Genomic DNA, 17,477 nt, shown 5'->3' with positions numbered 1-17,477 from the left:
AATTTTATTTTACCTATTTATATTTATTTTTCAGTTGAAAGGACTCAGAGGAAATTGCAAATAAGAGCCATGAGAAAGAATACAACTGATGTGATTTATTTTTTTATTTTACTATTTGAAGGCAGTGATTGGTAGGATCATAAAGCAGCACAATAATGCCTCTTCAGTTCATAATGCATGAGTGGTTGTCTGTGTGGCGCTGCGGTGCACTGGTGTTGCGCCCGGAGTCTCAATCGCCTCACTCCCTCAGACAGCTGGGATAGGCGCCAGCTTTCCGCGACAGTGGATGAAGTGGTAGAAAATGAATAAACAAATGAATGCAATCTCATTCATGCATTTATCTTTATATTAAGGAACATGTTTTGTTTTAGAAGGACATTTACTTTTTTGCTGTTAGCCTGTTGAAAATATTTTCCCTTGAAGTTACTGAGAGCCGTAACAAAATATTGCTTTATTAATTAATTAACCATTGAATAATATTAGGGCTGTCACTTTAACACATTAATTAGATTCATTAATTATGCTGCAAATTAACACGCTATGAAAATTAACGCAATTAATTGTGAGTGGCAAGTCAATGCGCAAGCATTTTAAATTTGGCCCATTGAGAGACCCGTAGGCTGCCCCAGAGCAGCTGTGGCTACACACATACAGTAGTTTACCATCACCAAGTATGAATGAGGAGTGGATGAATAATGGATCCGATGTAAAGCGTCTTTGAGTGTGCAGAAAAGCACTATATAAATCAAATCCATTATTATTATTAGTATTTGTACCTTTTGTAAAAGAGAATTTTCATATCACCGAAGCAGCTCCAACCTGACGTATCATTTAAATGCAAAACATGTCAAGGACCATTATGCTGTGTACTCCGGTTGCCAAGCAACGATATTTCATCGCCAGATTCACTGTTCTGAGTCTCTGTGCAATGACAATAAAAAGAAGTCTAGTCTAGACACAGAGTTGAATGTTAGCTTACCCTTTTAAAGGAAAAGCCTGTTGGCATCTTGCTATTAAGTTGCCATATTTAGAGGTATATTATACTATTCATTCTGAATTGCTGTATTGAGTCAGCTTAAGTATTCATTTTGATTGAGAGTCTGCTTATGTGCCTATTTGAGACTCGGCCTTATTGTATTTCTGAATTTTATTTATTTAACTGTATTCGTATTGGATTTCTGAGAGATGCACCTGGCCTAGTTGGTTTGTTGATGTGCTTGGCCTTTTTTTCTTTTGAATTTCATTTATAAAGCACACTTAACCAATAAAAATGTGGATTTCAAATCTTCTCTTCTTGGTGCATTCTATTGATTAGTCATGGACTACAATTTTGTAATGTCCTAGATTTCAAATTCTTTATTTGGGGGCCTTTAGCATGTATGATATTAAAATGTGATTAATCAGATTAAATAATTACAAATACTGTAATTAATTACATATTTTTTTAATCGCCTGACAGCACTAAATAAAATACAATGTGTTAGTTCTTGGTTCAATAGACTATGTTCATTTTAACATGTTTTAATATATATTAAAACAAATTGTAGCAAATTTGTCTTTTTGGCCTTCTGTGTTTTTGACTTTGACACCCCTGCTCTAGAGTATTGTTATGTGTCTGAAATGAGTGTATGATCGAGTGAATCCAAGGAAAGCGGTGCCAGGTTTAAGATTAGTGCTTTGCAGGAACAGCAGCTCTTCTATCTGAGACCATAGTGCAAGAGCCTGATCAAAATTTCAAGACCTGTGAAATTCAACTGTGTATGTGTCTGGTAAGGGCATCAAGCATTGAGGCTGCAAAAGATAAGATAACTTAAAACAAATCATTAGCCTTTTTCTCAATAAATTTCATAAAATCTCTGGAAATTTTGCTCCTCTGATTCCACACTTGAATAAACATTAAAATTAATTTATCTTAATCCCATTTGCATTTGACATCTCTCATTTTTTCTTTGCAAACTGCATCAAAGTACTTCGCTTCTTCCACTGATAGATGATTCTTCCAGTCTCCAACTATTCCTGAAACACAACATGCAAGACAATAAGGTTGATTTCTTTTTTAAAAATTCTATGTAATTTGCTGCATTGTATAAACTCTTTGTACAGCATTGTTGGATTTTTAAAGTTTTAATATGTTCTTTTAGCCTAGGTGAGAGCAAGACAGTAGCAATTTTGTTGTGAATGCACAATGACAGCAACACCCCTCTCGTCAGATAACTCCACCCACCTGTCCCACTCAGCCTGTCACCTCATCAGCATAACTCCACCCACTTCCTTTCATCAGAGTGACTCAGTATATACTGTAGATTCTTGCTCTCCAATCACTCTCTGCCAGACCGCCCTTTGCTCTCCCTTATAAGGGACTCTCGAGCACTAGTCTGTTTCACATTGTCAACCTTGCTCTACTGACCACCAGACCTTTCCTGAATCCCAGCACAAGCTCCAGCCTTCTGTCCTTCACCACTAGTTCTGTTTTTGTCTTCGTGGTTTGTGTCTGCCTGTCCCTGCAGCATTTCAGAGATTTCCTTGTTCCTTGTTTCCTTGTAACAATGTGTGTGTCTCCAATATGAACTGTGACTCCCTGTTAAGCAAAGACTGCATCACCATGCTGTCCTCAGTTTGTGTGGTGTGTAGATCTTTTCCTGACGGATTATTCTTCTGTGTTTGCTGCAAGCTTCCTTCAAGCCATTACCATCAGTGTGTCACAACATCACTCAATAACAGTGAAATACTGTAGTACTGTATGTATTATGATGTTGCTCACCTTTTCTGAAAAGTTCAGATAGTCTTTCATCATCAGATTTGATCGGATTTGTAGAATCGTCTGGCACTTTGTTTCTCATGTTCTTGAACAGACATTTTTCTGCTATTTTCTCTATCACTTCAGTATCCAGGGATTTATCCAAGAACTGAGCAGTTCTGGCCACAGAGTTCTCCAGATTCTGCAGCACAAAGAAACCACACCATCTCATATTCCTGGAGTGATTCCAATAGTACGTTTATTCTTGTGAGTATTTAGCAATGAGAAGAAAGGCTCTGATGGTGTTCAGACTACATACAGTATATTCATGCTAGACTTTCAACTGTTGAAGTTGCCAGTGTTGTGGTCAGACATTCATGTCTACAGTGAGTAAGCAGTCCATTCTTTAATACCTCAGATCTGTCATCTGATACTTTGAAAGCACTCAAACATAATAATTAAAAAGCCTGGACCATGACATAAGGTAGTCAATGTTAGTGAAGTAGTTGCTACCACCTGTGAGAGAGAGGAAGCTGTTTATCATAGTGTAACAGTTTTCGACTCTTTCACTAGACATTTTCAGTGGATACTTCTGAGATCAATGTGTGGGCGAACAGCATTCGCCCTTAATGTCATGGATGTTAAGGGCAAATATAGTTTTTGAGAAACTAGATGCTGGCATGGGTTAAATCTTGATTACAAAAATTATACAGTGTTGAAAATCTCACCTGCACCATGTCTTCATAGTTCAAATATAGGAATTGCTCTTTATCTTCAGCATTCAGCCAGCTCTTCACATGATCAAACCACGAGCCATATGGCACTAAAAAAATGAAAAACACAAGCACTCTGTAAACAAGTCAAATGTGATCATTAGATCTGTGACTCCATCCAGTGGTAGTTCAGAGAAGTGCCATTTACTTTTACTTCCATCAAGGAACTTATGGAGAAACTCAGTCAGAGTACCCGGGTCGGCATAAATGGGGCGTTTCCCAAAATAATGAAAGGCTGATATCATCACATCTTTGGGGTTTCTCATGACATAGATGGCCTGAAATGATAAGAACATTTTGAAGTTAATATAAATAAAGGATATTTCTTTTAACTTTTAATGAACTTTTAGGGGGCGGCACGGTGGCGCAGTGGTTAGCGCTGCTGCCTCACAACCCGGGTTCGAGTCCCGCTCTGTGCGGAGTTCGCATGCTCTCCCCGTGTCTGCGTGGGTTCTCTCCGGGTTCTCCGGCTTCCTCCCACCTCCAAAAGCATGCGCTTCAGGTTAATTGGCCGGTCCCAAATTGACCATAGGAGTGAGTGTGTGTGTGAATGTATGTTTGTTTGTATGTGGCTCCGCGGTACACTGGCGTCGTGCCCGGAGTGTCCCCCGCCCCACGCCCTGAGACTGCCAGGATAGGCACTGGCTACCCCGCGACCTGCGTTAGCGGATTAAGCGGGTTGGAAAATGAATAAATGAATGCATGAACTTTTAGGGACCACAGACTTAGCTCTCAGCTCTGTTCAGCAGATAGAGATCACATGCATGTAGTAGTTCTAACTGTATAGATGCACACAGTAAAATAAATACTTACATCACATTTCTTTTTGAGCTCATTTACTGTAAATAAACAAGTTGTTCATATGAACAAAGATATACTTCAACAGCTTCATTAAACAATCTCTTGGTCTAATAAACCCTAACACAGCTCTTCAGACCATTTTAATCATGTGAAGGAAAGGTTAATTGTCTCTACACACACTCTTTCCGTCGCTCAGGAGGCCTCGCCACCTGGCCACTGTATGTTTTCATTGGGGTTGGTAAGGCATCTGCTGGTAATGGCTGGTCACTGGAACCCGGATCTGGTGGAAAGTCTTGGTCGACCTGAACATCCTGCACAAATGTAGGTTGTTTTGGTGCAGATGTTTCTTTTTTGTTGCAGACCAGTCTTCTATGTCGGTTGTGGGCATGAGATTACGATGAAGTTCTCCTTTTTCCGTTTGAATGTGATAAGATCGTTGTGTCTCATGTCCCTTGACAGCGTTGCCATTTTCCCACCATCCTGTTTCATCATCTAGTTGCAGCCCAACTGTGGTTCCAGGAATATTGGCGAGAGGCAGGGCAGGCCGCAGACACATCACCAGCATATTGCAGGGTCAAGTTAAGATACACATTTGCCAAATCAAAAATTAAACTACCAGGAATCTGCTGGAACCTGTGGCACTGTTTAACGTTTTGTTCCATTGGCGCTGGATGATTTATAGCTCCATGCACAACTCTGCGCCACCGGTTGGAATGACGACATACAACAAGACAATAAGGGCCTACATCAGGAACTCAAAGAGAATGTGGAATACGACCCTGGAGAATGGAGAATAAACAACCTTTGGGTGGCGCTCGTGGTCATCATTCTCGGTCCTCCTATTTAGGTGGGTCCGGACCCACACATTCAAATGCAATATAACCAGAATGTTCACATTTATAGCATCTCCACTTGTCTCTATTGTTAGATTTGTTATGCTCCATTGGCAGTGTGGAGTGAGTCTGGTATTTTCTTTGGTGGTTAAGAGTTACTGCTCTGCCATGACCCATTTCTCTCCTTTGTAGGTCTTTGTATTCCGGGAGTTCCTCTGCAACCTTCAGTTCATCACTGTGGCCGATGTTATTATACTGGGACTACAAGGACGGTTCAAAACAGCAATATATCAAAATAAAATTATCTAAATGTGAAATTTAATGTATGAATTTGGTTGATAACGTGTTTTAATGAGAGAGATGTTGTTGATTCTGGGGATGGAAACTTTCCAAGTTTCCATCCCCAGGCTTCTACCCGGGATGGAAACAGTTGCCATAGGGCTTCTACCCGTCAGCCCTTTTTTCTTTTTCGGATGTTGTTGATGTTGCAATGTGATTGATGTGAAGTAGATACCCCCTTTGTATCATCTTGGCTTCGCAACTAGAAATCAAATGATACTGCTATGGAAGAAAGAAATGTCTAGGCCAGGGGTCGGTAACCTTTAATCATAGGTGTCAAAGTCAAATACACGCAAAATTGACGGGTCCCAAATTGACGGTAGGAATGAGTGTCTGTGTGATTGTCTGTGTCTTTGTGTGGCTCCACTGTGCACTGGCCCGGAGATTCCCCCGCCTCATGCCCCAAATTTGCTAAAAGCCGTGGGTCGGCTGGTTCAATGTTTATTAAAACATATTGAAATGAACATAGCTTATTGAGCCAAGAGCTAACACAGTGTATATTATGTAATGATTAAATAAATAAAGCAATATTTTGTTATGGCTCTGTCAGTAACTTCAAGGGGAAACCTTTTCAACAGGCCAGATCTGGCCCGCGGGCCAGATGTACCATAAACGTTCGAGGAACCGATTTGACCAAAAAAACTAAAATCAAACCTGTCAGGAGCTGCAAAAATTTTTAAGCCTTGTATGAAGGCATCACAGGCTGTGTCTGTATTGGCTATATTGACTATAAAATTGACTAACTAGGCTACAAGTGCATAATGAGATTCATGATTAAATGTTTATTTTCCATGCAGAGCATCCTGGAGAGAATTACCCACCACGTGACTACTCTGTACTACCATATTTGGTGCTCTAAGTTGAACTTCCATTACAATATTAATGTGTTTTGTTGCATTGATGAACTCATTAAATCTGCTCCCAAATGCAGCTTACATATCAATGATCGCTGCTAAATAATCCCTGTTCAGTGTGTGATGGTGATGGCGTCTCTTTCAGGTAGAGGAGGTGAAAGAGCCTCGCTGTTCATTCCTGGTGAATACGGTCAGCCAGAGCTCCAATGACAAAACTGTGTTTCCGTTCCTGGGGACTTTTATTGAGCTTGTTTAGGCAATGTTTTTTAAACAAGCAGTGCTATTAATCTGATAATTTCTTATTGCAGCTCATCTGAGTTTACATACCTGCACAACAGCGATGTCTGTATTGATCACATCACAAGATTCGTCACATTTACTTGAATATGCTGGAGTTGAATTATTGTCCTTGATTTGCTGATCGGTAATGTTGCATGTCCTTTCCTTCACTCTTTGTGGAGAGAAGGATGCCTTTAATTTTCTGTATCATCTCTGTTTTGTTTTTATTATTTTAACGAATGAATCCTTGGTGTAATCACCATCTATTGGAGATATAGTCTCGTGGGGACTGTGGTTGCAAAAGAGAGAGAAAGCAGGCGCCACACTCGGTTTTGTACAGGAAAACAGCCTCTGTAAATCATATCTGTAACTTGTTCTATTGCTAACTTGCGACACATACAAGAAAAACATTGTCAAAGACCCCACGGTGCATCTGAGCTGTGTTAAAAGGTACCTGACCTTCTTCTTCTTTTCCTTTCGGCTTTTCCCTTCAGGGGTCGCCACAGCGAATCAATTTCCTCCATCTAGCCCTGTGCTTTGAATCCTCTTCTCTCACACCAACTACCTTCATGTCTTCCCTCATTACATCCATAAACCTCCTCTTTGGTCTTCCTCTAGGCCTCCTGCCTGGCAGTTCAAAACTCAGCATCCTTCTACCAATATATTCACTATCTCTCCTCTGGACATGTCCAAACCATCTCAGTCTGGCCTCTCTGACTTTATCTCCAAGACCTCTAACATGTGCTGTCCCTCTGATGTACTCATTCCTGATCCTATCCTTCCTGGTCACTCCCAGAGAGAACCTCAGCATCTTCATCTCTGCTACCTCCAGCTCTGTCTCCTGTCTTTTCTTCAGTGACACTGTCTCTAGACCAAACAACATCGCTGGTCTAACCACAGTTTTGTACACCTTTCCTTTCATTTTAGCTGAAACTCTTCTATCACACATCACACCTGACACTTTCCTCCACCCGTTCCATCCTGCCTGTACACGCTTCTTCACCTCTTTTCCACACTCTCCATTGCTCTGGACTGTTGAGCCTAAGTACTTAAAATCCTCCACCTTCTTGATCTCTTCTCCCTCTAACCTCACTCTTCCACTTGGGTCCCTCTCATTCATACACATGTACTCTGTCTTACTGCGGCTAACCTTCATTCCTCTCCTTTCCAGGACAAACCTCCACCTCTCTAGCTTCTCCTCCACCTGTTCCCTGCTCTCACTACAGATCACAATGTCATCTGCAAACATCATAGTCCATGGAGATTCCTGTCTAACCTCGTCTGTCAGCCTGTCCATCACCATGGCAAACAAGAAGGGGCTCAGAGCTGATCGCTGATGCAGTCCCACCTCCACCTTGAACTCCTATGTCACACCTACAGCACACCTCACCACTGTCTTACAGTCTTCATACATGTCCTGCACCGTTCTAACATACTTCTCTGTCACTCCAGACTTCCTCATACAATACCACAGTTCCTCTCTGGGCACCCTGTCATCAGCTTTCTCCAGATCTACAAAAACACAATGCAGCTCCCTCTGGCCTTCTCTGTACTTCTCTATCAACATCCTCAAAGCAAATACTGCATCTGTAGTACTCTTTTTTGGCATGAAACCATACTGCTGCTCACAAATGTTCACTTCTGCCCTTAGTCTAGCTTCCACTACTCTCTCCCATAACTTCATTGTATGGCTCATCAGCTTTATTCCTCTGTAGTTGCCACAACTCTGCACATCTCCCTTGTTCTTAAAAATGGGCACCAGCACACTTCTCCTCCATTCCTCAGGCATCTTCTCACTATCTAAGATCCTGTTGAACAACCCAGTCAGAAACTCTACTGCCACCTCTCCTAGACACTTCCAAACCTCTACAGGTATATCATCAGGACCGACTGCCTTTCCACTCTTCATCCTCTTCAATGCCCTCCTCACTTCATCCTGACTAATCTTTGCTACATCCTGGTCCACAACAGTCACCTCTTCTAGTCTTTGTTCCCTCTCATTTTCCACGTTCATCAACTCTTCAAAGTACTCTTTCCATCTTCCCATCACACTACTGGCACCTGTCAATAGACTTCCATCCCTATCCTTAATCACCCTAACCTGCTGCACGTCCTTCCCATCTCTATCTCTCTGTCTTGCGAACCGGTATAAATCAGTCTCTCCCTCCTTATACTGTCCAACCTAGCATACAAGTCATCATAAGCTTCTTGTTTGGCCTTTGCTACCTCTACCTTCACCTTACGCTGCATCTCCCTGTACTCCTGTCTACTCTCCTCAGTCCTCTCAGTGTCCCACTTCCTCTTGGCTAACCTCTTTCTCTGTATACACTCCTGTACCTCCTCATTCCACCACCAAGTCTCCTTATCTACTTTCCTTCCAGATGACACACCAAGTACTCTCCTACCTGTCTCCCTGATCACATTAGCTGTAGTTGTCCAGTCATCTGGAAGCACCTCCTGACCACCCAGAGCCTGTCTTAACTCCTTCCTAAAAGTCATGCAACACTCTTCCTTTTTCAGCTTCCACCATTTTGTCTTCTGCTCTGCCTTTGCCCTCTTCATCTTCCTCACCACCAGAGTCATCCTACACACCACCATCCTATGCTGTTTGGCTACACTCTCACCTACCACTACTTTGCAGTCACTGATCTCTTTCAGGTTACACCGTCTACACAAGATGTAGTCTACCTGTGTGCTCCTACCGCCACTCTTATAGGTCACTCTATGTTCCTGCCTCTTCTGGAAGAAAGTATTCACTACAGCCATTTCCATCCTTTTTGCAAAGTCAACTACCATCTGTCCTTCTGCGTTCCTCTCCTGGATACCAAACCTGCCCATCACCTCCTCCTCACCTCTGTTTCCTGCACCAACATGTCCATTGAAGTCTGCTCCAATGACAACTCTCTCACTTCTAGGGTCTGCATCACTTCATCAAGGTCCGACCAGAATTTCTCCTTCTCCTCCAGCTCACATCCTACCTGTGGAGCATACCCGCTAACAACATTGAACATCACACCTTCTATTTCTAGCTTCAGACTCATCACTCTATCTGACACTCTTTTTACCGCCAGGACATTCCTAACAAACTCCTCCTTCAAGATAACTCCTACTCCATTTCTCTTCCCATCTACACCATGATAGAACAACTTGAACCCTGCTCCTAAACTTCTAGCCTTGCTACCTTTCCACCTGGTCTCCTGGACACACAGTATGTCTACCTTCCTCCTCTGCATCATGTCAACCAACTCTCTACCTTTTCCTGTCATAGTTCCAACATTCAACGTCCCTACTCTCAGTCCTATACTCTTGGTGTTCCTCTTCTCTTTCTTCGTGCGAACGCACTTTCCTCCTCTCCTTCTTCGACCAACAGTAATCCAATTTCCACCGGCGCCCTGTATGCCCTGTTAACAACGACCGCCGATGGCGGTCGTTGTTAACCCGGGCCTCGACCGATCCGGTATGGAAGTCATAGGTTTGATTCGCATCTTTGATTTGGCAAAAGTTTTACGCCGGATGCCCTTCCTGATGCAACCCTCTGTATTTATCCGGGCTTGGGACCGGCACAATAAGACACTGGCTTGTGTCCTCTTGCAGCTACATTAGGTATTAGGTACCTGACCTAATTTTTAAAAATCACGATAGCGTCGAAAACGTAAAAAAAGTAGAGAATTTAAAACAATAAATTTTTTGTTTGCAAATATATTTAGCTGTGAGAAGAATATCTGTATATTTTTTTCTTTTAAGTATAATTTTTTTCTTTTGTGATTAATCTCCAGAGAACCGCAAGGGAGATGCTACAGAGCCGCATGCTGCTCCGGAGCCGCGGATTGCCGACACCCGGTCTAAGCAGAAGCAAAGTCAGATTGATTGTCCTAAGGTGTCAAAGTGAAAACGGATCAGGATACAGTGATTTTTCTTTGCATTCCTTGTCCTCACCCCTCCTTCTGCATCTTACGAGGTGCTTTTGTCACCTCTTTTGGAGGAAGTGTCTTTTAAGGAAGGGCTGTAGGAGTGGAGACAGCATGTGGCAGATGCGGAATCCTATCCTGTCACTTCCCCCACATTACCTTTTCTCTTTCTCATCAGACATCCTGCAACAGCAAGCCGGTTAGAGATTTTTGCTTTCTCTATGTTCTACTTCTTTTCTGAAAGGCTTGCCAGTGTCTTGTTCTTCTTTCCGTCTTTTCTTTCTTTGATCAACACTCTCAAACTTTCTAAACAGTTCATGTTCACAGAGTATTAATGGCCATGATTTTAGCTGGGCCTATAAGAGGACCAGGTAATGGTTTTATTTCCCCACTTTGTTCCCCATAACTTGAACTGACTAAGTATGCTTGTACTGTTAATGGGGTTATCAGTCACACGTAATTCACACTCGAACTGATCTTCCCATACATACTGTATATGTTCAGATTTTATCAAACACACACTAACTTTGGGCGACTTTATTTTGTATGACACTTACATTCCGAGTAACACACCCCTATAGTATACACAGGATATATACTGTACCAGTCACTGGGAGAGTCACCACAAAGTCCATATACATTACATAGTTTTTTATATTCTCATTGTATGTATTTTATTGGGACATCCAAAAACATGCGCTTCAGGTTAATTGACCAGTCCCAAATTGATGATAAGTGTGACTGTGTACGCGCGTGTTTGTCTGTGTCTCTGTCTGGCTCCGCTGCGCACTCGTGTTGCGCCCAGAATGTCCCCCGCTTCACGCCCCAGCCAGCTGGGATAAACTCCATCCCCCTGTGACCCGCAACAGTGGATGAAGTGGTTTAGAAAATGGATGGATGGATCTTATAAGATTGTTTATGTGTACTAATTTCTTCACACACGTCACTTAGTGATCTTGACAAGCTCCTGCTGTTTAGAATACAGTTCTCTCATCTTACTTTGCAGCTAGTTTTTTAACTATCACCACCACACGGGAATTATGTGGTATTATAGTACAACTAAGGAATTACATGCATAATTAAAAGACATCACCATACAGGAATTACCTGTAAGCATGCAACACCACTAAGGAATTATGTGCTTTATTAGTGTAGAAGTATCACTTTCAACTTTTTATTTAATTTTTAAGGATCACAGACTTAACTCTAAGTCCTGCTCAGCAGATTTATACAGATCACATTTATGTAGTAACTTCTTAACTATGTAACTGCACATAGAAAACTAGGTCCTTACATCATTTCCACAGCATCTAAATCCTCTATTTTTAAGAGGCCAAACATAAAATGTGCAGTAATGGCAAAAAGCAGTAGTCATATAGAAACTGTAGGGTAAAATTTACCTTTGGTTTGACTTTGTAGAAAGATGGAGGCATCATGTTATATGGCAAATGTGTAGTGAAAATTCGTGGCGATGGTCTGTCTTCAAAATGTAGATCAGCCAGTTGGGTAGCTTCTATCCAAGGAGTACGGTCCTGATATGGAAGAGTCTCAGCAGTTGATGAATCTCCTCCACTCATTATCTGAGAGACAATCTCTTGTGACCATGTTGTACCTGAGACAAGAACAGAACCTTTCATAAATCAGACTTCAACTCAAACATTTATTAGTTTATCTTCTCAACTCCCCAGATTTTTATGATCACGTCTAAATCAAATGAAAAGATGAAGAATAGTGCAAAGTATAATAATAATAATAATAATAATAATAATAATAATAATAATAATAATAATAATAATAATAATAATAATAGCAGTTGCCATAGGACAAGGTTTATCTACTTCAGACACAAATGAACACTATGAATCTCTTATTGTTAATGCAAAGCAAGAATTGACTTCTTTCATCAGAAGTAAGAATGAATACCTGACTTTACCTGACTTGGGGTATGTTGCAATGAAGATGTCATCTGGTCGAAAGGAAAGCTCCTCGAGGTATTTCAGGCTCTCAGGTGTGTGATAAAAATGTGTAAAATAAATTCCTTTGTACTCAAAGTACAAGTCTGCTTCAGCCATTATTCAGAGAAAAGAATGGTTCAAACTTTTTCCACAGTTAGTGTGGGTGAGCTCCTTGTCTAAACTCAAAAACCAAGTGATAGATGCAAAATGCAAATCAGGTTTGGTGTCAAATATTAACTACTTGTTGCACAATATTGAATTGACTACTGCTCATTAAATATTGAACTAACTACATATGGAACCGTTAAAATATCAGTATACCTTAGTTCAGGAGTGTAAAGGTCAAATACACTGCCTGGCCAAAAAAAAAGTCACACACTCTAATATTTCGTGGGATTGCCTGTAGCTTTGATTGTGGTGCGCATTTGCTGCAGCATTGTTTCGACAACCTTGTACAATGTCACAGCATTTATTTCTGTCCAGAATTGCATTAATTTTTGGCCGAGGTCTTGTATTGATGATAGGAGTCAAACCACAGTGCAAGGTCTTCTCCAGCACATCCCATAGACTTTGAATGGGGTTAAGCTCAAGACTGTGGGGGCCAATCGATGTGTGAAAATGATTCCTCACGCTCCCTGGACCACTCTTTCACAATTAGAGTCCGATAAATTTTGGCATTGTTGTCCTGGAATATGGTCGTGCCATCCGGGAGAAAAAATCCATTTATGGGATTGCCTGGTCATTCAGTACATTCAGATACTCAGCTGACTTAATTTTTTTGCTGAATAATATTGCTGAGCCTAGACTTGACCAACCGAAGCAACCCCTGATCATAACCCTGCAATTTGCTTGTTGAAACCCAAACGGTGACTTTTTTTGGGCCGGGCAGTGTATATGGAGGGCCAAAAAGACAAATTTGTGACAAGCCGTGGGCCAGACTTCATTTCAGGTATGTTTTAATATGTTTAATAAAACACATTGAAACTAGCGGGAATCTGTAGAAATTCCACGATAAAACAATTATATCAGACTTATCAGCAGTGCTTGTTTTCTTTTTTTTCTTCGCCATCACAAGAAGACAAACCGCTGTGTCTGACGAAGCCGTAACGGCTTTGTGTGTGTGGGACGGATGAAAGCGAAAACGAAGGTCACTGGTGTTACGGCCCGGTCATCCGGGTAGACGCCGGCTTTGTAAGTTCGGTCCTGGTGAATAAAGCATCAGGGTTCCCCACAATCAAAAAATATAAACCGCTATGTTTGACGAAGCTAAATGGCTCCGTAAGTGAGAGACATGAACAAATGTGAAGACCGGAGCTAACTCGGCTGGTGGGCCGAACTTCCAGGTAGACGCCGGAAGCGTGACAGCGTGAGGTTTTCAAGTTAGCTTATTCAAATGTAGAGGGGGGATAAACATAGACTTTGAACCAAGAGCTAAAAGAGTGTATAGTATTTCATGATTAAATGAATAAAGCAATATCTTGTTATGGCTCTGTCAGTAACTTCAATTGGAACCCTTTTTAACGGGCAAACAGCAAAAAAGCAAATGTCCTTCAAAAACAAAACATGTTCCTTAATATCAAGATAAATGCATAAATGAAATTGCATGCATTATAAACTGAAAAAACATTATTGTGGACATGGCCTACTTGTGGACACGGCCTTAGAGGTGACCTTTTTGGACTGTGATTCAGAATGGGCAAAAATGAACTCTTCCAGTTCAACTTCCAAGGCTGAATCTGTTACTTCCTTTCCCATTTGGAACTAATAAGAACATCTAGCAGCACCAGAGGATGATGGGTGTCAAAACTGTTCAGGATATCAGCTGAAGAAGAATAATGTACTTTATTAACCCCTGGGAAATTATTTTTCCTCTCATGGTTTCTGTCTATTTTTAACAAGTGTACACTGTATACAGTATGTGTGTGTACAGGCCCCTAAAACAAACATGCACACACACATACACACACAAGAGGCCTGTGGGCATGCAATATACAGTATATACAGCGAGAGGTAGAGCAGTAGGCAGCTCTGATCTGGCATGCCCCAATTAGCAACTTGTTGGGGGACGGTGCTCTGTTCAATTGACCTTCTTGGTCCAGAGGAACTTCTGGCCCCCATCCCAAGACAGTGGACTGAGCTACTGCCGCCACAAATGATCCAATCAGCATGAGAGGCTGATTGGATGATTTTAATGTCATTATTTTATCACCCCATGCTAGTACAGGGCCCGATGTTGACCTCTCATCGGTTGTGTGCTGCAGGGTGGTCATGACCAGATGTAGTCCGGGTATGTCTGCTTGGATGTGCTGGGCTGTAAAGGCCCAGCAGGTGGTTCAGCTGGGCCGGACTCAGGTCCGGGTAGTGTGACCGTAACGACATCCAGGATGACGTCCAGGATGCACACAGACACACACAAGTTTTCAGTTACTCAGTTATCTATCTAACTTGTGTTGATTGTACGACCATGATTACAGAAAAGTTAGGACACTCTGCAAAACATCAGTATTACAAAATGTGATCATTTACTTGTCAAGTTTGACATTCAGTTCAACTGGAAACCAGACAAAGACCATTGAGATCACTGACTCAGAAAAAAGTCTGGAAAGACAAAAAAAGACCAAGAATGTTGTGAAATACTTTCCTCAGGTAAAGAGGTTCATTGGTAACATGTAGTATTTTCATGACGGTGCATAAAAGGAGCATCATTGAAAGGCCTTGTCTTTACCTAACTGAGAGTTACTTCTTAAATCAATTCATAAGGACGTTTCTCAGTTAACAGGAATGACTTTCTCATCTACAGACCATAATTTAATCAACAGATTCCGAGAATCAGGAGAAATCTTTGCTAGAACAAAAACAAACAATAAATGGCTGCAACAGTCAATTCAATAAGAATATTTTTTTGCAATAGCAAACGCTCTGAGTGTGAGGGCAATTTGAAGTAATCAGTTCATCTAAGCTGCATGTTTTTGGAAGTGACAGGAACCCAGAGAGAACCCAAGGAGACACAAGGATAACATACAAACTCCACACAGATTAGAATCATACCCAGAACCTTCTTGCTGCCACTTTGCCACCCTAGTCATGGCTTTTGTGGTGGGGGTTTTGTTTCTCTTAAGACAGGACACAGTTATAATAAATACAAGATTTTTATTTGTCGATTCAAATCAGGCATAGGTTGATTAGCAGTACAATAATATAATCCATAGGTTGAGTGTGAGTCCAATAATATCATCAATAGGTTGAGTATGAGTCCAATAATATCATTGATGATATTAACAAACAGACAGACAAGTTCAACAAACAGACAAGTTCAACAAATACTTATCTAATCATGATGACAGCTCTGGAGATGATGAATGGTCCATTGAGGTGTTGTTACAGAATATTCTGGGTACAGGAAAAACTTTACAGACGAGAGCTTCAGCGGAGTTCCAGGTACAAAATATGAAAAGAATCACACATCATTTATACTCTAAAGGCGTGACTAGGGGGAGGTATTAACCTCGGCTCATCTGCTTTCAACCAGTTCTTTATGGGCTTTCAGTTGGTACGTCATGACCTCCAGACGTTACCAAAAATATCAAGTCGACAGTTTCACAAAACTATTTGATGACATAATATAATCAGTCACGCAAACCCTGTGAGGACATACAGTATCTGCTGCAGACATTCTTTGGATGACCCTGTGCAGAAACATACAGTACATTCTAATTTCAAGTACAGTATATGAAATGAAATGGCTAGCTGCTTCTGTCAGTGTCTAACTTCTTCCAAGGATACCGACAGTCATGCAAGCTTTTCCAAATATGGTCTAACAGGAATTATTTTCATGCAGCGTCTTCATGACCTCGAGACATCCTGGTGCCACCTTCATGAGCGCTGAATAATTTGACACACACAACAATCCAGATCTTTGGTTCTATGAAATGATATTATTTTATTATATTATTTTATTGTATTATTTTATTGTATTTAAAACTTTCCACGACATTGGCTCAGAAGAAACACTGCCCAACTCCTTGGTTTCAAACTATTTACGGTTGTTAAGATCTTACCAGAAAAATACAGTGTCATGATGTTCTCATCTTCTTGTATCTCAGCTATCTCATTCTTACCTTGTGTCTTGGGGCGGCAGTGGCTCAGCGGTAGAGCGGACATCTTGGGACCAGACAGCATCCATCAGTGGTTCGATTCCCGCTCCAGCCAGACATCTTTGGAGTGTGAGCTGACAGTGGGAGGTGTCAGCTCACAGCCACTGCCGAGGCGCCCCTGAGCAAGGCGCCATCCCCCCCACAAGCTGCTCATTGGGGCGCACCCCCGAAGTCGCGACCCGTCCCTCCACCTCTCTTGTACTGGTTGTCATTAATTGCATGCCTACAGGCCCCTAGTGTGTGTTGTGTTCAGGGGCCTGTATAAGATATGTTTGTGTGTGTGTATTCTGACTAACACACACACACACACACATATATATATATGTACAAAAAACTGGAGTGGAAAACATAATTTCCCCATTGTGTGGACGAATAAAAGTGGATTTGATTTGATTTGTCCCAAAGCTAGGGGATCTTTGAAAAGAAACAGATAGCCCCGTCCCATCCTAGTAACATCTCCAGGATTAGCTGCACTTCTTTACTTAGCACCTCGCCATTCCTTGTGACCAGCGCATCCTGACAAGGACAGGAGATCATCGGGCTGCCAGCACTGCGGCAATGAAAGTAGCAGTGTCTCGGAAGGATGTCATTGGCAAAGAGAAGGGTTTTGAGCCAGCTCCATGTTCACTTTGCAGACCAAATATAACATCTGGCCCAGTAAGTGAGTTGATGACAGAAGTGAGAAGTTACAAACCTATTCATCAAAGTGGTGTTTTCAGCAGGAATTTTATGTTTTATTGCCTCTCAGGAGGATTTGCCCATAAACTACCAGATTTTGATGGGACTTGCTTGAAGTCCTCTTCTTTTTCTTTTGGCTTTTCCCTTCAGGGGTTCAAAACTCAGC

At 41.6% G+C, this 17,477-nt stretch overlaps 1 protein-coding gene across 1 annotated transcript; it reads right to left on the bottom strand.

The window, feature by feature from the left end:
• Positions 1-126: 126 nt before the first annotated feature.
• Positions 127-12,616, bottom strand: LOC137588448 (sulfotransferase 2B1-like). Its single transcript, XM_068305546.1, has 6 exons — positions 12,458-12,616; positions 11,925-12,136; positions 3,659-3,788; positions 3,466-3,560; positions 2,762-2,939; positions 127-2,016 (listed from the first exon to the last, which is right to left on the bottom strand). Exons 1-6 carry the CDS (start codon positions 12,594-12,596, stop codon positions 1,913-1,915), a joined length of 858 nt encoding a protein of 285 aa, XP_068161647.1. The 5' UTR covers positions 12,597-12,616; the 3' UTR covers positions 127-1,912.
• Between the last annotated feature and the right edge of the window lie 4,861 nt (positions 12,617-17,477).

The sequence above is a fragment of the Antennarius striatus genome, chromosome 21 (assembly GCF_040054535.1).
Source record: "Antennarius striatus isolate MH-2024 chromosome 21, ASM4005453v1, whole genome shotgun sequence".
In the NCBI taxonomy this organism is placed as follows: Eukaryota; Metazoa; Chordata; class Actinopteri; order Lophiiformes; family Antennariidae; genus Antennarius; species Antennarius striatus.
Note: the sequence above shows the minus strand (reverse complement) of the source record. Positions and strands in the feature narration are given on the sequence as shown.

Coding starts and splice junctions, on each gene's coding strand:
- LOC137588448 (XM_068305546.1), bottom strand. CDS start 12,596: ATGGCTGAAGCAGACTTGTACTTTGAGTACAAAGGAATTTATTTTACA. Junction 3,789..11,924: donor TCTACAAAGTCAAACCAAAG/GTAAATTTTACC, acceptor TTATCATTTCAG/GCCATCTATGTCATGAGAAA. Junction 2,017..2,761: donor ATCTGAACTTTTCAGAAAAG/GTGAGCAACATC, acceptor GTTGTGTTTCAG/GAATAGTTGGAGACTGGAAG.